Source organism: Saimiri boliviensis, chromosome 6 (genome assembly GCF_048565385.1).
Source record: "Saimiri boliviensis isolate mSaiBol1 chromosome 6, mSaiBol1.pri, whole genome shotgun sequence".
In the NCBI taxonomy this organism is placed as follows: domain Eukaryota; kingdom Metazoa; phylum Chordata; class Mammalia; order Primates; family Cebidae; genus Saimiri; species Saimiri boliviensis.
The window spans coordinates 75,309,748-75,326,186 of NC_133454.1; the positions used below are offsets into that span (position 1 = coordinate 75,309,748).

The window sequence follows — 16,439 nt, forward strand, 5'->3', positions numbered from 1 at the left end:
CTCTTGTTTCATTGCTTTCTGAGGAATAATTCAGGAAACCTGGACAGGATAACAACATTGCTGGCATAAGTAACTAGGGAAAGTCATTTCAGTGAGAACTAACCAATTCCTCAGCATTTCAGTGGAAATCAACCAATCCCTCTGCTCCTTAGAACATTATTTCACCCTACCCATCTATTGCCGATTTGTATGTGATATAAAATATGTACAACACTAAGCACATATCTCAGTGCTCAACTCACGTTGTTTTCTCCAGGTAGTTTAACTCACACTATTTCATTAGGCTATGGCTGGCACCATAAGTATATATACATAAACACATACACACATGTATATGTACACATACACTATCATATATACTAAATTTATAATTTATGTATTTATAATTTAAATATATAAATATTTGTAATTTAAATATATATTAAATATATAATTTATGTACTTATAATTTATATAAACCTTGGGCTTTGTCCAAGCTGTGGTGACTCTCTTGTACTTGATCCCTTCCAATCAACTGTAAAGTAGCTTTCTCAATACTAGATTTTAATTTATCTGCACCAGGTGCATGGTATTGAGGGGCTGCCCTCTGGAACATGTGAAGAATTATTCTGCAGTACAAGATCATCTTATTCCCTTGCCCAGATGGGAGCCACTGCAGCTGGAGGTAGACTAGTTGGGATGAGCAGCTAAGTAGTCTCCTCTTTTGTCTTTCTGAGATTGGCTCAAAAGATGGAACATATTCATTTATCCCAAAAAGAACACTGTATAAACAGCTCCTATATATTTCCATTGCTTTATATTTATGCAATTCATCTTCACAGACTGTCCTAAGGTAATATAGGTGATGTTTACTGCATCCACAAATCATGTGTAACAATTACGTTTTCAGTGCTGTGTCATTTCAAATAAAACTTGGAAAATCTCTTACAGTTACCTTAAAAATTAAAAAAATATCTCTGATGACCATCTCACACCAGTTAGAATGGCGATCATTAAAAAATCGGGAAACAACAGATGCTGGAGAGGATGTGGAGAAATAGGAACACTTTTACACTGTTGGTGGGAATGTAAATTAATTCAACCATTGTGGAAGACAGTGTGGCGATTCCTCAAGGACCTAAAAATAGAAATCCCATTTGACCCAGCAATCCCATTACTGGGTATATATCCAAAGGATTATAAATCATTCTACTACAAGGACACGTGCATACGAATGTTCATTGCAGCACTGTTTACAATAGCAAAGACCTGGAACCAACCCAAATGCCCAACGATGATAGACTGGATAGGGAAAATGTGGTACATATACACCATGGAATATTACACAGCCATCAAAAATGATGAGTTCACGTCCTTTGTAGGGACATGGATGAACCTGGAAACCATCATTCTCAGCAAACTGACACAAGAGCAGAAAATCAAACACCGCATATTCTCGCTCATAGGCGGGTGTTGAACAATGAGAACACATGGACACAGGGAGGGGAGCACTACACACTGGGGTCTGTTGGGGGGAAATGGGGGAGGGGTGGGGGGTGGGGAGTTGGGAAGAGATAGCATGGGGAGAAATGACAGATACAGGTGAGGGGACGGAAGGCAGCAAAGCACACTGCCATGTGTGTACCTATGCAACAATCTTGCATGTTCATCACATGTACCCCAAAACCTAAAATGCAATTAAAAAAAAAAAAGAAAAAAGGAAAAAAAAAAATTAAAAAAATAAAAATAGAGTCAAGGGAGATAGGTGGTGAAATTTTCTTAAAGGATTAACGTAATGCCCTGCTCTGATTCCTATAGTAACATATGTTTCCATACAGAGACAAAGTCCTGGAAGTTCTTTTAAAAATCTTCAGCGAAAGGCCATCCTGCCAACATTTTCTTTTCTACCTCCATGTGATGCTTAAAATAAATCTATTTCTGGAGATGAGGCTAATTCCCAAATCTAGATGCAGGAAGAAACCTTAGAGACTACTGTTCCAAAGTTTCAAATCCCTCAGGCTGGGAGAATAAAGAAGGAGGCAGGAGAGAGAAGTGGGCCTTATGGGGGAATTTCTGAAACTAATGTTCTTTGCAACTTGGCTTCTGGGTATAATCTAAAAAGGTGGTGTTGGTTCCAATATCCTGACCAGGTTTAGGGGTTTATAGTCACATCTATGGCAACAATGAACAGACTTATGAACAGGTCAGTAAGTGGCTCCAGTGTGTGTTGGCCTGGAGGCTCAGCATAGGCAACAGGGCATTGCAGGACAGAATGCGGAGTAAGCAGCTGGTTTATTGGAGATTGCAGAGAGGCAAAGGCAGTAACGTATCAGTCAAGATGTGATGGGGCAAAGAATGCATCATCCCAAGACTCCCTAAGGTCTTTAGAATGTGGCTTCTGAATAAACTCTTTTAGAAATTCCTAGAAGAAAGAAAAACCTAGACCTCCTTCTTCATTCCCTAGCGGAGAGATCTAGTTTGGAAAAAAAAATCAAGTTGAAACTCCCTGGGGAGAGAGAAAGACATCTCTGGTGTAGCTCAGGACTCTGGTTTGGAGTATGTGTTTCCTTGGTTGCTCTCTTCAGCTGCATAAACCAGCGTCCTCATTGCCTCTATGTGTTCCACCAAGTACTTACTCCCAAAAAAGATAAAATTAGACTGAGGATGGGAGGCACTGAAATGGCCAGGCTATAAACTAACAGAAAGAAAAATTTGCCAAATAGGTTAGTTTCAGAGTGAGTCGAGCAAACTTTGACATGAGATACAACGCTTTAAATGGCTACATATTCCCAGAAATGAGCCTAGTATCCATCAGGAAATGTATGGGAATCCTTGTAAACCAAAGTTAGAGAGAGCTTCTTGGTTCACTTCATTCCATGCTGAGGTATGAGCACTGCAGATTTTCAAGATCTCAGACACCCAGATAGAGAGTGACAGTGGATCTGGTGTCTCTGTGGGGGGACTGGGGGTGGATAAGCAAAAGTGTTGACTATTTTTACCAGCAGGGAAAACTATCCAGATAAAAATGGTACTGGATGCTTTGGGCAAAAAGCATTCAGAGCTTTAACAAGCAGTCATTGTTTAGTTGTTTGTTTATCTAATGAGAAGCCTTTCTATTTTAGTAATTACTAGGTACATATACTGTATTGGAGATTGCGTGACAAAAATAGTAATTTTGTGCTAGTGATAGCTAGGGCTAGCAAAACCCTTCTTCTGCTAGTGGGCACTGAAATATTCTAGAAATTACAAGGGCATTGAAATATTCCAGAAATTCCGCACCACGTTCTTATGTTTATACCCTAAGCTGCACAGCACCTTTCCCAGGAGCTAGGGTCTTTCACATTAGGTTGATTTTTTAAAAACTCAGACACGAAAGTTCAAAAAAGATTTGAATATCTAATTCTCATTCTCCGTGGTTCATAAACAGTTAATAGAGGAATTGATGTAACTGTTTAAAACACTGAGTTGTAGCCTGGAGATATATAATTTCAACATAAAGAATGAAGAGAATGACCAGAGGCAGAGGTACCCCAGAGACTGTGAGAGCTGTAAAGAGTACTGACATTAAAAATAGAGAAAAACATATATCTCTTTATATCCAAAGGGTTACGTAAGTTTTAAGAGTGGAAATAACATGAAAGACCATAAACAATCAGGAAACAAAATTTTGACTTGCTTTAAATAAAAGATTTTAAAAGATTTTATCTAAAACAAGTAAGCTTGTTCAAAAAATACAGGATATACATGTACATAGTGAAATGATTACTTCAATGAAGCAAATTAACCTATCTATTAATCCAACACCTTCCATAGTTACGTTTTGCTTTTCCTTTGTGTAAGGATATCTAACATCTACTGTCATAACAAATGTTTAGCTTACAGTACAGTATGAAGTCCTCATGCCATACACCAGATCTCTAAACTTATTTATCCTACAGAGCTGCACGTTTATAACCTTTGACCTACTTTTTTCTTTTTTCTCTTTTTATACTCTTTCTATGTATTTGATTTTCTTTTCTTTTGAGACTCCACATATAAGTAAAATCATGCCTTTATTCGTTTCTATGTCTGGTTTATTTCACTTAGCAAAATGTACCTAGGATTATACATAATGTTGCAAGTGGCAATATCTCCTTTTTTAAGGCTGAATAAAATTATGGTATCATATATACATATAATATATGTCACAACATATATAGACCTGTCACAATTTCTTTATCTGTTCATCCGCGTATAGGCACCACTCAGATTGTTTCTATGAATTGACTGTTGTGAATAATGCTGCAATTAACATGAGAGGGAAGATATCTCCAAAAAACGCTGACTCTGTTTATTCTGGATACAGACACAGAAGAGGAATGTCTTCATCATACAGTAACTCTAGTTTTAATTGTTGGACAAACTTCCATACTGTTTTCTGTAATGGCTATGCGAACTTACATTCCCACCAACTACGCAAAAGGGTTCTCTCTTCTCCACAGCATTTCCAACCCTTATCTCTTGTCTTTTTTGATAACAGCCATCTCAACAGATGTGAGGTGGTATCTTGTGGTTTTGTTTTGCGTTTTCCTGATGATTAATGGTGTTGTGTGCCGTTTCATATGCCTGCTGACCGTTTGCATGTCTTCACTGGAGAAATGTTTATTCAGATTCTTTGCTCGTTTTAACTCAGGTCACAATTATATTTTTTGGTATTGAGTTGATTGAGTTCTGTATATATTTTTGATATTAGACATGTATCAAATATATGATCTGTAAATATTTTCTTCTGAACTGTTGGCTGCCTTTTCCTTTTGATGATTGTTTCCTTTGCTCATCAGAAGCTTTTTAGTTTGATGCTGCCCGGCTTGTTTATTTTTGCTTTTGTTACCTGAGCTCTGGCACATTTCACAGAAATAGAAAAGAATTTGAAAATTTGTGTGAAGCCACAAAATTTCAAATTGTTTGAGAAGAAAACCAAGTTAGTGGCAGCACACTTTCTGATTTCAAATTATATTACAAATCTATAGTAATAAAAAAAGTATGGTACTATCATATAGATAGACACATAGACCAAATAGAACAGAATAAAGATCCCAGAAATAAACTTACACATATACAGTCAACTAATTCTCAACAAGGCCACCAACACAATAGGGAAAGGATAGTCTCTTTGTTGGGAAAACTGGATATCCAAACGGAAAAGAGTAAAACTGCACTTTTACCTTAAACTATAACTCAACTCAAGATGGATTAAAGACATAAATGTAAGACCTGAAAGCACAAAACTCCTAGGAGAACACATGGAGAGATAGCTGCTTGATACTGACCTTAGCAACAATTTTTTGGCTATTATCTTGATATGAAGAAAATTTTCATGGGAAATCTATACTGACAGATTTTTTTCTTTCCCAAATGAAGTTCTAGTTTTTTCTTTTTTAGGTCTCTGTGTTTCCTCTAATAATTTTCTTCTATGCAGTATTTCCTTTTCTATGTCTGCTTTTATGATTGGTGTACATTTGTTGTTTATTGCCATTTGTAAGATATGTGTTTAGTTGTATGTTTTATTTTTTAATTGACATTGATCAAGATTTACTAAATATATGAATTAACTGATTCTCTTTATGTCCAAATTTTGAAATATGCCGTCAATAATTCTTCAAAAAAAGGTTTAACTCACTTTTTCTCTCCTTTTGGGATTCCACCATAATTTCACATATGGTGGACAGCTTGATACTTTCCCACAAGTCTGGCTTTCTGGGTTTCTCTCCCGGGATTCCTCTCTCAGCATGTGATCTCTTTGCAGGCACTAGCTCTTTGTCTGCTTTTTGCCACATTTGGAACCAGCATGAGCCAGGCTGGTATTGAACTCCTGACTTCAGGTGATCTGCCTGCATCGGCCTCCCAAAGTACAAAGTGTTGGGATTATAGGCATGAGCCATCACACCTGGCCTTCCAGAAGACCCTTTTGGCAATCCCAAAGTCTGTGGTTCTTTCCAGCCTGAAAGACCTGCATCAATCTCACGCCACAAAATGCAGTTCTTCTGGGGAAGGACTTGTTCCAACGGGCCTGAGAGCGAGTTGACCTTGTGGCCCTTTTCTATGACAGAGACACCTAAAAAGAGTCTGTTGTGAGTCTGGAGACACTGAGAACTCTATGAGTAAGGATTGTATTTAGGTCTGTGTCTGGTCAGAGCAGGGATTTAAGGCCTGGTCAATATGATTAAGACTCAAGGCCACACACAGAGATTTGTGTGAAATTATCATTTGCAAAATCTGAAAAAACAGAGAAAACTCTCTCTCTCCATCAGTTGTAGGTTTTCATGTGGGTTTGCAAGATGTAGATATGTCTGTTTTGTGCATGAGAGAAAGGAAGATCATTCTCAAAGGAAGAATGAACTTGCTGGCGGCTTTTAGCTGTGTGGCCGGTATTGAGGATGTGGAAGGTGGTGCTGGAAGAAAAGGCACGCTTTCTGGAGCCCCGAGGAGGGTAAGGCCTTAGCGCTGGTTAGAATTCAAGCCTATCCTCGGGCTGAATGCTCCCCCTGGTGGCCACATTGGAAAACCACAGTGTGTGTATAGACCTTGGGGGTTCATTTTTCCTAGAGGAATCTCGTATTTCACCAAGCCTGGTTCAGTGGGCTGGGTAAGTATCAATTCTGGATAGAGGTTTCTTAAATACAACTTATATTGGGCCCCTGAAAGCAAAGCTTTCCACCCTACCTTCCCCCTACCCAGCCTCTTTCTCTCTCTATCTCTCGCTGTCTCACTCTCTCTCTCTCATACACACACACACACACACACACACACACACACACTTTCAAACAGTATACATGCACTGAAAACCACTTACACATTTACAAATAGGCACACTATTATAGTGACACTTTTCACTTTTAGTAATGGATTTGGATTCTTTAATAATGGATTCTAATACCTTAAAGGTTAAGGCCTGAATGACTCACACCAATGTATTGAATCATCACCTTCCCCAGCCATCATGCACCCGCATTCACTTCACCTAATATTCGCAAGATTACCCACGTGATAGAGAGAGGTCCAGAGATCTCTCCTGTGTTGTCCCCATCATCTCCTCTTGGCCTCCAGCATTCAGAAACCACCTCTGCCTTCCTTTGGAAACTTTGTTGAACAATCTAACATCTTTACTAAATGTGAGCTTCATAAAGGCAAGACCATGTCATGTTTATCTTTATATCTTCAAGTTACTGATCAGAGTTTCTCACAGGAGGCACTTAATGCACGTGAATGAAAATTGGTGAGGATGTTTAATGTAATTTCAGTCAAACTTCAAAGAGGACTATATTGTGATATGATAAAAACAAATCTAAACATCATTTAGAGTGATAAATAATAAAAAATGCTGAGTTTTTAAAATTTGGTTTTCAAAAGACTTGCTTGGGCTCTGGTGCTTCAATCACATAAATCAGAAAAATAGAGTATGAAGCTATTATGCAGATATTAGTTAAAAAATTAAGCAAATATTACAAGTCTCTAGATAAATGGTAGGCTATCCATTAAACAGTATTGTTCATCTACATTAAAAGCTGTCAATTACATATCTGCATCTAGCTCCTTACATCCAAATAACATCTGTTTCCAGTGCAGATGGAAAATCCTTCCTGCATATTGCTAACAATGTACTCTGGTAAATAAGATTGTTATCTCTTGCCTTTTTAAACCCAATCATCAAAATGTGTACAATCTTTGACATGCCACATAAACTCCTTCAGGGTCTTGCCCCCGCCTACCTCTACTATTTTATTCCAAGACATTAACTCTCTTAAATGTTATATTTGAGAACCGAAAAATCTTCTAGTTCTCAAAACACATAAACAACTTTTCCTCACCTCCATGTCCTTGCTTGCATTACTCCTTTTTGGAAATTCCTTTTCATAAAGCCCCATCTGTGGTTGATTCTTATCTAGTCTTCATAGCTCGGGTTGGGGCCTTCCCTGGCCCTCACCTGTGGTTCAGCTGCAACCCACAAATATTAATAGAATTGCTATGTCTGTCTCTTACATTGCACTCGAGTTGTTTTCCCATCTTATATAAGATAGATGCCCCTGAATAATAGCCATATTTGCTGTTGCTGGCAATAATAGCAGCACTGTTGCTGCTATACTGTCCTTGGCTAGGATTCCAGTGAAAAAGGCCAAAATCATATTCTTTATATAAACGCAAGATTTTCTCAAAATTTTCTGGTAGTGGTGCCCTCTCCTACAAGCCTAAATGAAGATGCTCAGCTCTTTCCTTCTGTGCCCAAGCCAGAACCCTCTTCACAACTATGGTTTAAGAAGACATTCTGCTCTCTTCATCTTGTCTTATCACCCTGACTCTGCTCCTACACTCTGGCCATGACAACCAGCTACTTACTTGGTGTAAGGCGATGCCACCTCTGTCTGGGTGTGGTCCGATCACACTGGCATGTCATAAACTTCCTGGGTTTCTGTCTTGATTTTAGATCTGTATGCCCCATTTTGGAGCTCATCCCCACACAACTCTAATCAACCGTCTCCTACTTAAAGGATGTAATACCTTGCTTCATGCCAGTCTCCAAGAGTGTGTGTGCATGTTGGTGGTGGGGAGGTTGTGTGTGAGTTTTGAAAGGAAAGAAGAATGTACACATGAACTGACTACATTAATTCCGATTCTGGAAAATAGTCGATTTATTTTTTTTCTGAACAGTCTGTTTTGTTTTGTTTTTTTCTAAACGTTGATGGCATTTGCTACCAGAAAAGTAAAGAAGGCAAAAAGTTTTGGAAAGACTGCTTGCTGTAGGGCTCACTGAAGGAATGTCCAGTCCATTCCAAGATGAACTAGAGAGCTCTGGGAAAGCCTGAGACATTGACCTGGACATTTGTTTGGGGTGGGATTGAATATGGAAGATTGACCTCTAGGTCCAAAGATAGAGAGGCTGGCAGAGATGAAGGGCAATTTAATTATCTGGTAAATGGAAATATAAAAATAGACAGGAAAACAAGTGCAGGAGTGAAAGAAGCTTGACGCAGTGGTGGTTGTGGTGCTTCGAAGCAGATGTGCAATTTGAAACCCACTGTGGATATCGCATGGATAATCCTCTTCATATATCACATCTGGCCTCTCTGGCAAACCATGGATCCATTCTAGTGGACAACAGAAGGCAGTAAATAAAATGATAAGTCTTATGAATTGATTTATTTATGAAATTTAACAATAAAACAGGATGAGGCAGTAGTACTTTTGTTGCAGCAGATGTCTGTCAGTAGCCAAAATCTGGGGATTGACCACTAAAAAGTAAGGGGTCTTCAGCTTCAGGAGAGAGGGGTGGAGATAAAGTTTCCTTCCCTTAGGATTCCCAGCCCTGGGGACCCTTTGTTTACCATTAGGATCTCTCAGCTGGAGCCATGGTCCTTAGGAGAATAAATCCTTCTGTGACACCCACAGCCTGGTACCTCTCAAGGACCCTTGTGCCATCCTTATCTATACTCTTCTTTCTTGCTTTGGAACCCACTACTTGGCTTCACATTTTTGTTATTATCTGCTGGTGAGTCTCACTACTGTCCTGATCTTTCAGTTGGAAAATGTAGTCTTAGAATCCAGGGTCTTTACAGAATCTCTTCTGATATTTTCAGAGTCTATGCAAAGAACCAGAGCCAGAGAAAGGAATAAAAAATAGGACCTTCTCTTGTTGGAAAACAGGAGAGCTCATCTGCAGCATTCTGTTAGGAAGGCTAGGAGGCAGGGCTGCCTCACTCCCCGGATGAGTGCCTGCATGGCCAGGCCAGCCACTTCCTGGATCATGGCTAGAGATCAGGATGTCAGAAGCCCTCTGGTCTCTATACTCTTTCCTGCTGAGCTATCTGGTACACACACCATCTCCTTTCTCTCATCAGCAAAACAGTCATTCACTTATTCAACAAATTATTAAATGCATTTTGTGTGCTGGTCCAGTGAACATAGAAAAGATCTCATCCTCATTCAGCCTATATTAATCCAAACATCACCTTGTAACTTCCCCAGTATCCAGGACATGGCCTTCTCCTTCCAAAATCCTCCTCTATTGTATTCAAAACAGGCATGCTTACAGATGAGTTTGACCATGGTGGAAATGTTCTCTTAGGGACCCAAAAATGAATCATCTGGTTGGAGTCCTTGTGCTTAGGTGCAGCTTCTTTTGCATATTCTCCTGTTTACAAGAAACAGTGTCCTCCACCAATATAGTTCATTTAAAAAATAACTAACATTAAATTCAAACAAAAGAATATTTGGACATAAGTAAGGTAAGGAGCCAATTACTCATTGTATACTGAAAATCTCTCTTTTTGGAAATTTTCTCCTGTGATCTAAACTGAATCTACTCTGCCTTGAATATTATAAGTATGTTGTAATTAGACGTAACTGATTGTTCTGAGTGGACTCCTCTGTTACTTAGCAGACATGAAAAAAGTAATTTTGCTCTCCTATCATGGACAATTGTCTCCCTTGCTAGGAGAAACCCCTAACACTTCCCTCTCAAGAGCAAATATCCTTTCCAAAAGAAATAATCCCCAGCCCTGTCACTGCCTCTGTATAAACATCTCACTCCCACCAGATCCCTCTCCCCGTCCATCTCATCACTCCAAAGTCGGTGAACACAGAGCTGACAACAGAACCCCAGGCACAAAGAATCAGGACAAGAGGTGAGTACTTTATTTATTCACCCATTTAGTTTTTGGTGCAGAAAAATATAGAGTGGTATCTACCACATCTTAGACACTGTCGGGCTCCAGGGGTCTTTAGAGAATTTTAGTCTAGTCAGCCCAAAAAAAAGTGAATTATGAGGTTGGTGCAATATTAATGGCAGTTTTTGCCAATAAAAGTTTGTGTTCTAAACACATATAATAAATAATATTTATAAATACTACCTATAATATATAAATAGTATATGTTGTACAAATGTAAGTATAAATATGTGTGCAGATACATAACAATAAATATTTTTATATATTTATATGTTTACATATTTAAATATGGAGATACATATGTATACTCTATACATATGTATAAAAATATAAAGTATATAAAGAATTTATAATGTATATACCAAAATGTATATTCTATAAAATATATGAGTAAATCTATGCACTTATATATGTTATTTAAACTTATACATATTTGTACTCATATAGATGTATAAGTATATTCTAAATACAAGTATATATATATATATATATATATAGATAAGTATATATAAATATAAAAATATAAAGAATGTGTGTGTGTTTACACCTTAATACTACATTACAGGTACTACATGAGAACAGAGATTTACCTAATGCTACAAAAGGAAGTCAGGAGACATTTGTCAGAACAAGTGATATTTGTACTAAGTCTTAAAGGATCAGCAAGCATTTACTGGTTGAAAAAACAGGAGTGGTTTTGCCAAGAAAGCAGTAAATATAGAAGAATAAAAGCAAGAGAAGTATGCGTGGGAACTTGAAGAAAAATGATATCGTCATGTTGACTGGGAAAAGGTGGGAGTGGAAAGGTGCCACAGCAGGAAGGGGCTGGCTAAAGATAATGTTACAGGGGCTTAGGGTCTACCAGGGCCACATGCAGGGAGACAAGGGTCTCCCCACCTTGCTTCCTACGTTGAAAACACATTGGCCTTTTTTGTCTTTTAAACTTGTCAAACTGCTCTCTGCTTCAGGAACTTTCACTTGATCTTCCTCCTTCCTTGAATGTTTTTCTCTAAGATAGCCATACACTTGCCTTCTGATTTTGATTGCTTCTCTAAAATTACCTCCTCAGAGAGGTCTTCTCTGACTACTGTATGTAAAATGCATCGCTCCACCTTCCCCCTTTACTCCATTTTTCTTCTCTGACTACCTTATATAAAATGCATCACTCTCACCTTCCTCCTTTACTCCACACTAATTTATTGCATTACATTACCTTGCATTGTAGTATATGCATATATATGTGTGTTTACTTTTGTCTCTATTTTGTTTCTGTTTATTATATTTTCAGTACCTAGATGCAAAAGTAATTGCGGTTTTTGCAATTGAAAGTAATGGTAAAAATCACAATTATTTTTGCACCAACCTAATAGAATCATGTCTGCCATGTAATAAATTTCAATGTACTTATTAACTCTGTTAATAAATAATTACTGAAATAAGATTAATGGTAATGCTACATATCTATTAATTTACTCAAGTAATATTTAAAGGGTTCCAATGATGTGATGGCTCAAAAAGCCGATGCCTAGAGCTAAAACTAAAATTCAAACAGACAGTCATGGTTTATGTCCACAAGAAATTCACATTATAGAGGCAATACAGAAACTGACAATACTGCAAGGAAAGTATCATGGTAATTAATGCATGGTGAGCTATAGGAACACATAGGAGAGGGGGCATCCAAACTAAAGTTGAAGAATTTAAGAAAACCTTCTGAAGGATATAACCCAGCTGATATAACCCAGCTGAGGTGGGATACATTAGTAGAACTTAAATAGGCAACAATTAAGGGAAAGCTATCTCAGGAAAAACTGTTTTTATTCCAGAAAGAATGAAAATACAAATGTTGACTTATAAGCAAGAATACTAGATAAACTGGAAGAATTGTTTAGTGTTATTAACACTGTGTATATAACGGAGAAAATTCACAGGAAGAATTATTAATATTCTTCCTGAATATAACAGGAAGAATTGTTTAGTGTTATTAACACTGTGAATATAACAGAGAAAATTAGGATAGATTAAAAAATGGGATATATGCAGAGAGAAAATCAGGTAAGGTCTTGAATGTTATTTTAAGCCTTTTTTACTTCATATGAAACTTGTCTATGTATGTATCTCTCCTGCTATATAGTAGTCAATTGAATAGAGTAGTACAAAAGAGACTATTCACTAGAATAGTCCAGAAAGAGTGATCTGAATTAGAACAGTATCAATGAAGGTGATGATGAGTAAACAGACTTTAGGTATTCAGTAAACAGAAACACCAAGGAAAGACGTGATATGGAGAAGTCCAGCATAAAACGTGATACTCGACTTGGGCCACTGAGATAATGAAAAGTACAGATGTTGCTAGATATATGAGTCTGGAAATCAAAAGAGATGAAAACAACTTCTGGAATTATATATTTGATATTTATCAATATATGGATGGTAAATGAAATCATGAGAGTGGATGACATTGTCTAAGGAGAAATAATAGAATATGGCCAGAAAATTGCCAAGGATGAGAAGAACTATACTTAAGGGTGGAGCAATAAAGACACACCAGCAAAAAGGCTGAGAGGAACAGAAATAGTAGTGATACAGAGGGAAACTGGTGAGAGCAATGCTCTCAAAGAAAGTTCAGTAAAATAGTGAGTGGTGGAATTGATAAGGGTTGAGTAATACTAAAGGTGATGATGACCATGGAATTGTTTATGATGTTGTGAATGTTAGTGAAGCTGAAGAATTAATAACAAAAAATATCCATTTATTTTCAGCTCAATCCCTGAGGATGTCAGCCCAATATTCATTCAGTCCTCAGTTCATGCTACTGTCCAACATTACTCGGTTTGGCCCCATGTTCTATCTCACCAGCTTTCCTGGATTGGAAGCCATCAAACACTGGATTTTCATACCCTTTTTCTTTATGTACATAGTGGCCATCTCAGGCAACTGTTTCATTCTGATCATTATTAAGACCCACCGTCGCCTGCATACACCCATGTACTACCTACTATCCTTGCTGGCCCTCACCGACCTGGGGCTGTCTGTGTCCACCTTGCCCACCACTATGGGGATCTTCTGGTTTAACTCCCACAGTATCTACTTTGGAGCATGCCAAATCCAGATGTTCTGCATCCATTCATTTTCCTTCATGGAGTCCTCAGTGCTCCTCATTATGTCCTTTGACCGCTTTGTGGCTATCTGCCACCCTCTGAGGTATTCAGTCATTGTCACTGGCCAACGAATGGTCAGGGCAGGCTTAATTGTCATCTTCCGGGGACCTGTGGCCACTATCCCTATTGTGCTCCTCCTGAAGGCTTTTCCCTACTGTGGATCTGTGGTTCTCTTCCACTCATTTTGCCTGCACCAGGAAGTGATCCAGCTGGCCTGCACAGATACCACCTTCAATAATCTGTATGGACTGATGGTGGTAGTGTTCACTGTGATGCTAGACCTGGTGCTCATCGCACTGTCCTATGGGTTCATCCTGCACACGGTAGCAGCCCTGGGCTCCCCAGAGGAGCAGCACCGTGCCTTTCAGACGTGCACTGCTCATCTCTGTGCGGTGCTAGTATTCTTTGTGCCCATGGTGGGGCTGTCCCTGGTTCACCGTTTTGGGAAGCATGCCCCACCTGCTATTCATCTTCTTATGGCTAATGTTTACCTTTTTGTGCCTCCCATGCTTAACCCTATCATATACAGTATTAAGACCAAGGAGATTCGCCGTGCCATTATCAAGTTCCTAGGTCTTAGAAAGGTCAGTTCTGAGTCCTGGGGCTAAAACTGCCCCTAGGTGCCTATAAGAAAGCCTCAAATCAGACTGAAAATTGGGAGTATTGAGTAAGTATTATAATACCCCATGCTCTCAAAGATTTTTGTGCACCTGTCCTAAATAAAGTATGAGCAAATTTATTTTGTGAGTTGTGGCTTTAAAAAAACTGACCTCTCTTGCTTAAATTATGATGTTTCCTCCTACATCTGAGAACTGGCATTTTTGGTAGCATCAAAACTGCCCAGAAGGCAGCTTTATTGAAGGTCATCATCAATGTAACTAAAACTTTAAAATGAAACTAAATAAAAACTAAAAAGGGCAATAAATAACAGAGCACCCAGGACAGAGGCTGGCAGAGACCAGGTAAATGCCATTTGTTCTAACTCACCTCCAGAAATACACCTTCTTCCATGACTCCTTGGGACTGCTTCAGTCTTCACAACCTTGCCAAGTTACTTCTCATCTTTTTCTATCCTGGTCAGCAGTGAATTTCAGACCCCCAAGTCACATCAGAAGCCTCAGAACTCCTGCATTCTTCCCCAACACCTGGTTCAAGCAACACCCCCCACCGCAGCTTTCTGAGGTTGTGCTCTCTTCTGACCATGTTCCTCTAGAAGAAGCCTTTGACCCTATCCTTGACTCTTCTTATCTCTCATTTTACCTTACAGCCTCAGTTCCAACATTAAGCTAAGATCAGCATCTACTTGTAAGTGCTTTCGTTGTGTGATATTGAACATGACTTATAACATGAGAAAGCTTCAGCCAAGGAAACTCTCACAAACATGTGGAAGTCACAATCTCATTGCTCAGGAGGAAACAAACTTTATGTTGGCTAACCAGCCTGTCCCTAGGAGTGACTAAATGCAATCCGTGTGGGAGTCTCAGCTTTGAGGTTGCTTCCTCATGGACATTTTCACAGATAGCTCCTCCCTTTCCAATAGTGGTGCACCAAATGCTCCATCTGTTTGCTTCCACAGTGCCCTGAATTTCCTGTTTTAACATTTGTCACACAGTAATGTCCTGTTTATGAAGGTGTGTGCATGTCTCCATTAGAAAGATTAAATCAAGATCCTTGGAGGAATTATGCATGTCTTGCTCACCAGTAAACCTCTATAAATACGATTCCTGGCCCACACTATATACTCAGTAAACAAATACTAAATGTATTGGTGGACATATGGATACATAAAGTGGGATCCAGAGCCAACAGAAGTTCTCTTCCTGTCTTGAGTAACTTCTCTTCACATTCAGAAGCCCAAGAAGATGCCTTTCTGCTGGCATCCCTCAAGGTGGTGTCTTCTTAATTTTCCAAGTTCTGCTTTACTCATGCCCCTAGATCCTCCACCCATCCTCCTACAGGTGAAAATTACCATATGGCCAGACGTGGTGGCTCATGCTGTAATCCCAGCGACTTGTGGCAAAAGTTTTTTCCTGTTTGTTTATCGTTCTAAATCCAGCTCCTAGGTCAGTGATCAATAAATATGTGTTGAACAATTTAATAAGTATATATTATAATTTAATTGTGTTATTGTTCATAATTTGAAGAATGTAAGCACACAAAATGTCTAGGACAAAAATGTTACATAAATCAAAGCATATTCATTTGATAAACTATTTTTTATAAAATGACATTTAAATGCTTAGGAAGCTGTGTTAGCAAAATATTAAATGAAAAATGATAAGCAGTATTATGTACAAAACAATCACTATGTAAAAGGCTATAAATATTTGTGTCAAGAGGAAAACAGCTGTTATAAAGAATCTTATTTTCTATATGTATTTCTCCATCTTTGCCTTATACAAATTTTTTGAAGAAGATATTTCAGCTTTATAATCTAAAAAGAACAACTTACAATGACTATAAAAGGTTATATATGATTATGCTGAAGATGACAATAAAGCTGGTAATTATGAAGATGATAAATGCTAATATTTATTAAGCATTTAACTCATGGTAGACAGCACTGAGTATTTTTTATTTTCATTATTTTTCATTATTT

General features: G+C 38.3%; 1 protein-coding gene across 1 annotated transcript; it reads left to right on the top strand.

The window, feature by feature from the left end:
- The first annotated feature begins 13,455 nt into the window (after positions 1 to 13,455).
- On the top strand, positions 13,456 to 14,448 carry OR51M1 (olfactory receptor family 51 subfamily M member 1). The gene has a single exon (XM_003923364.4). The coding sequence runs from the start codon at positions 13,456 to 13,458 to the stop codon at positions 14,446 to 14,448; it is 993 nt and encodes a 330-aa protein (XP_003923413.3).
- Positions 14,449 to 16,439: the final 1,991 nt, after the last annotated feature.